At 52.8% G+C, this 6,700-nt stretch overlaps 1 protein-coding gene across 1 annotated transcript; it reads left to right on the plus strand.

The window, feature by feature from the left end:
- Positions 1 to 1,997: 1,997 nt before the first annotated feature.
- LOC113948449 (BPI fold-containing family B member 4-like) lies at positions 1,998 to 6,700 on the plus strand. The gene is made up of 12 exons (XM_027646078.1): positions 1,998 to 2,167; positions 2,530 to 2,593; positions 3,045 to 3,105; positions 3,473 to 3,552; positions 4,182 to 4,394; positions 4,528 to 4,581; positions 4,676 to 4,846; positions 5,236 to 5,303; positions 5,617 to 5,659; positions 6,079 to 6,142; positions 6,265 to 6,341; positions 6,590 to 6,700. Exons 1-12 carry the CDS (start codon positions 1,998 to 2,000, stop codon positions 6,662 to 6,664), a joined length of 1,140 nt encoding a protein of 379 aa, XP_027501879.1. The 3' UTR covers positions 6,665 to 6,700.

A 6,700-nucleotide genomic window follows, 5' to 3' on the forward strand; every position in this document is an offset into this window, starting at 1 on the left:
TCACTTAAATTATCTTTGGTATAACTCTATTATCTGAGATAGATTTCTAGCTAAGGGGAATTAGACCTCTCACACTTGTTTTGATCCCTTTTTGATGAGCTATTTACATTTAAATAGATTTGGAGCAATGAAGTTCGTTTTGGTTCTTTAAAAAAAAAAAGAAGAAAAAGCTACTTCAAGTTTTAGGTCACACAGAAATATTTCAATGACACTGAAACTTTAAAAATTATTTTCTGTTTTTTACAATCTTTCCTCCTCCTCTTTCCTCCTACCGTGGGCTGGTGCTCACTCTCCCAGCCCTGCACTGATGGCAATTACTTCCCACAGTTATCAGGACCGAAGATGTCGGCGTTCTGGACTGTTGTCCTCCTCAGCAGTCTGCTGGCCCCTTCACAAGGATTTGGACTCATACCCTTGGTTGCCAGAGGAGACACAGATGGTAAGTGTATGTAAGAGACAGGATTTATCCTTTTTTTGGCTCTTTTTGTCTCTTGATCATGCTCAGAAAATCAGAAGCTGGTCCAGATCCACTCAGCAGTGGTGCCAATGCTGGTAATTTGCATTTATACAGCACTTTGCAGATGTCTCTTCAGATACTTCACAGTGGCTGGTGGCACCACGTCATTTACATGAAGAAGGACAGTGGAGGGGAAGGAACAGCCAGGCTGGCACAACCTGTGTGCTGAGTCCACATAGCTCACAGTGACCTCCCATCCTATTTTTCAGGTTTTAAAGGTTCACCAGCCAGAGGTGTTCCCCAGAAGCATCAAGGTGGTCTCCTTGGTGGCAATTTGCTTGGTGGTCTCCTTGGAAAAAATGGTGCCGTAGGCAGTCTCCTTGGCAAAGAAGGAGTTGTTGGAGGTCTCCTTGGCAAAGATGGTGCTGTTGGCAGTCTCCTTGGCAAAGAAGGAGTTGTTGGAGGTCTCCTTGGCGAAGATGGTGCTGTTGGCAGTCTCCTTGGCAAAGATGGTGCTGTTGGCAGTCTCCTTGGCAAAGATGGAGTTGTTGGAGGTCTCCTTGGCAAAGATGGTGCTGTTGGGGGTCTCCTTGGTGGGGACGGTCTCCTTGGGGGTCTCCTTGGTGGAGGTGGTCTCCTTGGTGGAGATGGTCTCCTTGGTGGTCTCCTTGGTGGAGATGGTCTCCTTGGTGGAGATGGTCTCCTTGGTGGTCTCCTTGGTGGAGGTGGTCTCCTTGGTGGAGATGGTCTCCTAGGTGGTCTCCTTGGTGGAGATGGTCTGCTTGGGGGTCTCCTTGACAGGGATGGTGTCCTTGCTGGTGTCCTTGGCGAAGGTGGTGTCATTGATGGTCTCCTTGGCAAAGACGGTGTCGTTGATGGTCTCCTTGGCAAAGATGGTCTTGTCGATACTCTCCTTGATACTGTCCTCGAACTTCTCATTGGCAAAAATGGTCTCCTTGGCAAAAATGGTCTTGTTGGCAGCCTTCTTGGGAGAAATGGTGAAGAACTCATGGGGTGAGTGAGAGTGGGAGATGAGTGACCCTGAGCAGCCCAGTGTGTCTGGGCCATCCTCGGGAAAGGAGACTCTAGTCTGGAGCCTGCTGTCTGCACACACAGGGCCCCCTCTTTCCTCTCATGGGACAGGTTTATAAGTGGAGGTTCATCTGTTGGGAGTTTCTGCCTGTGCCTGCCATGCCAGGGTGCCTCGTATGGGCCACAAGCTGCTCCTGGCTGCTGGGGATCCCTGATGACCCAGGGTGGAGAGGACCCCAAGAGCATGGGTCTAAAATCAGCCACAGTGCTGGGGGCTGAGGAGATGGGGCACCCAGTGTACAAATGTGCTCTTCACTGTCTTTTCCTTGTTCCAACCGTCCAGGCTGAGAATTGTGAACAACACCCTCCCCAAAATAAGTCTGCGCTCCCTGCCAGGCTTTGGGCACCAGGTGGACTTCAACACCCAGCTGCTGGTAGAGAGCAGGTATGGCATGTCCATCTGGGGCATGGCTCAGGGTGGAGGGGTCATCATCTCTTTGGAAAGTAGATGGTCAGCAAATTTCCTGACCTGCATGCTGTGCTCCCCCCGGGCAGTGTGCCGGGCCAGCCGCTCTGCGAGCAGGTGGAGGTGGATGTGACCATGCTGGTCCAGGACACCTGGACGGCTCACCAGAGCAACATGAACTGCAAGACTGTTGACATAAACACCCGTGTGAGGTAGGAATCAGGTGTGAGGTAACACCTCTGGGAGTGGGCTGCCCGTGGCTCCTGTGGCAGTGGGACACCTTGGTGCTTTTGGCCATCGATGGCAGCGCTTTCTGACACCTTGGAGGGTGAACTACCCGGCTGTCAGGCTTGGAGGGAAACTGCCATCCTTTTTTTAAAATTTGGGCTAAGAAAAGAACATTTCGGGATGCTGGGAACCTAGCCCTGGGTGGGATTCAAAGGGCTTGGGTTTAGTAATATTTTGGCTCTGAATACGGACAATTCAAATGAGCCCTCATGTTTCTCTTGTGTGAAGCACTTCTACTTTCCAGTACTAACCTGTCACTTGTTATTTCCTATTTTCCTGCTACCAGTCCCAGAGTGCCAGTTCTGGATGAGCCTTTGAAACGCCTCCTTAGTGATGTCCTGAGTGATCTGGTGAGTCTGCACAGCCATCTTCACACCAGCCACCAGCACAGTGCTGGGTGGGCAGGCAGAACAGGCAGCACGGGCAGTGCAGGCAGGGCAGGCAGTGGGCCAGGCTGCCCCATGGATGTGGCTGTTTGCACAGCTGTGGGCTCAGCTGGGGCGGTCAGCCTGTCCTCCCTGCTGAAAGACACCAGCACCATCACCCGTGCCAGGCTCTGCTGGCAAACAGATTTCTGAAGCAGGTGCTGGTTTAGCAGCCACTAACCCAGGTGAGACCCACGCTGGGTCAGAGGGGCCACTCACTCACCCGATGCTGAGCTCTGTGTGATGGGATGTCCCACCCAGCACTGCCTGCAGTGGCTCTGCCCACGTGTGCAGCCCAGCAGGGCCTGCTGTCACTGTTGGTGCCATGTCACCCACTGCTGCAGCAGGACCCTCTCACTTCCCTCTTGCTCCCCAGGGCTGCAACATCATCAATGCCAAGCTCAACGTGGTGAACTCTCTGCTTGGCTCCAGGAACCGTAAGTGCTGGCACCTCCTTTCCCTCTGCTCCCAGGGATCCCTGCACTTAGCATGGCTTGTTTTTTTACACTGAGTAAATACATATATTTTAGCAATTTTCTAAAAACACAACTCCCAGGTCAAGCCGAGCATTACGATTCCCTACCCCTGCAGCAGCAGCCAGCTCTTCCTGCAGAAACCCACTGCAGGAACTGTTGCTTCTGGAAACAACATTTTTTTGCTACTAAATAGAGTTTTCTAGCAGCTTTTCCAGCTGGGAACTCAGTGAGCAGGAACTGCCATTGGTTCCAATAACTCTTGGGACCATGGGATTTGGGAGCATCCCCTGCCATTGCAGCTGAGGAGTTTTCTTCCCTGTGTCCACAGAGATGCTCCCGCTCGGGGCTCTGGGGGACCTGCCCCCCTTCTCCATCCTCGGTAGTGACTCCATCCAGCTGGATCTGAACGTAAGTGCCACCGTGTTCCCTGGTCCCAAAACCTCTGATGTGCTGAGTTTGGGTGGTTCACTGGAACATGATGGCTGTTTGTCAAAGGCTCCTTGGATTCCGGCTGCCTTCAGGCACACGTGCTTTGGAAGGGTCTGATGAGTCTGCCCCAGCCACATCCCTGCTAATGCCACTTCTGTGTCTCTACCTGATTTTTTTTACCTGTTAATCCTTGGTGGTGGCATGAGCCAGAACGGCTTCATGCTACTTAGCTGTTAGTTAAGCATAATTGTAGCACTCTCATAGTTGTTAATTAGAAAAGTTTAATTTCATGCAGGAGCAGCAGTCACTGCTCACAGGCGTGTTCTATTTATAAGTGGTTTGTCAAAGTCTGGAAATTGATAGGGACTGTAATCAGGCCCAAAATATCAGCAGTGTGTTTTTCCAATTGGGAGATAGGGCAGCATTTTAATGGGGAAGGGGTAGCAGATGCAGCCTTGTCTGTGCCAGAGCAGCCTGGAGCAGCCCTGTGTTCATTAAGGTGCCAACAAACCCTGTGTGAGCCTCTCCACAAGGTCCACGGGTGGGCAGGGTGCCCAGTGCAACCCTCTGAGCACCACCAACATCCCTGTCCACTCTGCCTCATACAGCTCCTCTCCGGGAATGCCGAGGGTGGCACAGTGGCCCCCACTCAGCAACTGCCACTCGCCGCCACCCTGCTGCTGGCCACTGGCCGCCCACCACAGCTCAGCCTCTCCCAGGACACCCTCAGAGCCCTGCTGGAGCAGGTCCAGGGGCAGGGAGCCCTCAACCTCAGCATCACCAACTCGCTGATGAGTAGCCAATCGCCTCTCCAAGGCCAGGTCAGTGTCCTGGTTGCTCTTGGGTGACTCAAATGTGCTCGCTGCTGCCTGTGTTTGTGGGGTCCAGCTGTGCCCAGAGTGGGCTTGGCACAAACCTTCCTGGCCAACGATGTCACTGGTGCTGTTCCCACAGGTTCCCGAGAGCACCTCGCTGTCCGTGTCTGCCCTTTTCCCGTTCATCCCCCAGGTCAGTCACCTCCTCCATGTGCATTGATTCCAACCCCTCTACCCACCCCAACTATGCAAATACCCCCTTGCCCTGACCTTCTCTGCCCCTGCAGCTTGCCCGGGCCCTCCCTGGCTCTCTGCCACTGGAGCTGCGTGTCCGGATGAGAGATCAGCCGGTGGTGGCCGTGAGGGATGGAAGAGCCACTGTCACCCTCAAAGCCTCCACTGACATCCATGTTCCTGCCCTACAGACCTCCCAGGGGCTCCTCTTCTCCCTCGACACGGTGAGTGAGCTCTGGGGGGATGAGATCCCCAGAACAGGGCAATGGCTGAGGCTGGCTGCCCGCTGGCATCCCCTTGGGTTGTCCTGCCCTTGGCTCTGCAGTATTTGTGCTTTTGAATTTACTGCATCGTCAAAACGGTGATGCTCAGTCCTTTAAACACGCTCATAACCAAGCACAAAGTGTAAGTAAAATGTTTCAGGAACAACTCAATATAAAGACACGAAGGTGAACCCTGGGGAGAGAGATACATGATGCCATCCGTCACAAAAATGTGGCTTCTAGGCACAGACAAGTGTTTTTTCTTAGAATGAGTAATTTACAAATACACTTTTCAGTCTTGGGAGCTGTGCAGGGGAATAACCTCATTTCTTTCATTGTTCCATTTTCAGGACATTGTTCTGCACATCACCCCATCGGTCTCTGACGGCAAACTGCAAACCTCCCTGGCTCTTGACAGGTAGAGACAAGCTCTGCAGGTGGCAGGGCTCTGCCTGGGGACCAACAAATGGGGCTGGTGGCAGTGATGGGGGACTGTGATGTAGACATGGTAGAGATGCCATATTAGGCTGCCAGAGCCTTCCTGCTGCCTCCCAGCCCCAAACTCAGACCAACTGCATGGCTGAAGTGATGAGACAGTTGTAAAAAAGTTGCCCTATTTTCAAAATCCTGTATCTTTATGAGGGTGAGACAAATTCCAGACCAAGAAAGGGTCTGGAGGAGGAGGCTGCAGCTGATGCACCCCAACTCTGTCTTGTTTTTATCTTTTGTAGCATCAAGGTGACACGGTTCCCCTCGTCACTCGACCCTTCTGCCGTAAGTGCTTACACTGGATCGAGGTGCTGCAGGGATTGATGCAATGGCCAGGGAGTCTGTGTATGAGAGGAAAACCCAAAAGCCAATTCCTCTTCAGTCTTCACCTTTCTTCTTCCTCTGGTAGAGGCCAATTACTCTCTGCCCTGCCAATCCCCCGTGCCCTACAGCGATGACACTTACGTGTCTCTCTTCACTTGGTGGCAGCACAATGGGGGTGTTGGGAAGGGGAGAGGAATAACCAAGAAGAAATTACCCCAAAAGCATGTCCTTGCAGATCCCACCTCAGTCCTGGAGGGGTTTCACTGAAGGAAGCTTCCCAGCATCTGTGTTCCATAGCAAACTGAGTAGAACTCAATTGATAACCCTAACCTCAATAACCATTGCTCTCTTCTGCTACTGACACATCTTCCTCCCTGTAGGTCCCCTCGCTCACAGAATGGCTCAAGCAGATCCTCACAGCTGCATATGTACCTGGTGTTAATGGTATGGCGGGGTGGGGCCCCCTCTTATCTCAGACTCAGACAGATTTGGGGCTCTCCCCTCCCCTTACTGCCTGTGTTCAGGGTTTCCTCCCTGTGACAAGATGCTTTCACCTATTTTTGCAGACGCCTTCCATGTGTCGGTCCCTCTGCCCAACGTCCTCAACACCAACCTCAGGAACGCTGAAGTCACCATCACTGACGTAAGGGTTGCGTTTCCCACCACGCCGTGTCCTGGGGGAGTGGGGATGTGCCCACCCAGGGTTGGGACCCACAGATCCCACAGCCCCACACTACCCCAGCCAGCCCCATTTCCCATGGGCTGCTCCCAGTTTCCAGGGGGTCCCTCTGCTGGTGTGGACCCACAGAAAAACCTCACCTGGGGATATAGGAAAACACAGGTAAAAGTCTGAATGAGAAAACTGAGTAGTTTTTGTGCTGCGTCTTCCAGGCGGACGAGATTCCTGGCCAGACCACTCTTGAAAGATACTGCTCGAGAGGAGCCTCAATGCTGCTCCCTTTCTGAGGCAGCACACTGTGCACCCCAAGCCTTGCTCCACTC

Source organism: Corapipo altera, unplaced genomic scaffold, assembly GCF_003945725.1.
Source record: "Corapipo altera isolate COAL_440 unplaced genomic scaffold, ASM394572v1 64, whole genome shotgun sequence".
In the NCBI taxonomy this organism is placed as follows: Eukaryota; Metazoa; Chordata; class Aves; order Passeriformes; family Pipridae; genus Corapipo; species Corapipo altera.

Bases quoted from the DNA above. Each gene is read 5' to 3' on its own strand.
- LOC113948449 (XM_027646078.1), top strand. From the start codon at position 1,998: ATGGTCAGCAAATTTCCTGACCTGCATGCTGTGCTCCCCCCGGGCAGT. The intron at 2,594-3,044 runs GTGAGTCTGCAC...CTTGCTCCCCAG, and splicing joins GTGATGTCCTGAGTGATCTG to GGCTGCAACATCATCAATGC. The intron at 3,106-3,472 runs GTAAGTGCTGGC...CTGTGTCCACAG, and splicing joins TCTGCTTGGCTCCAGGAACC to AGATGCTCCCGCTCGGGGCT.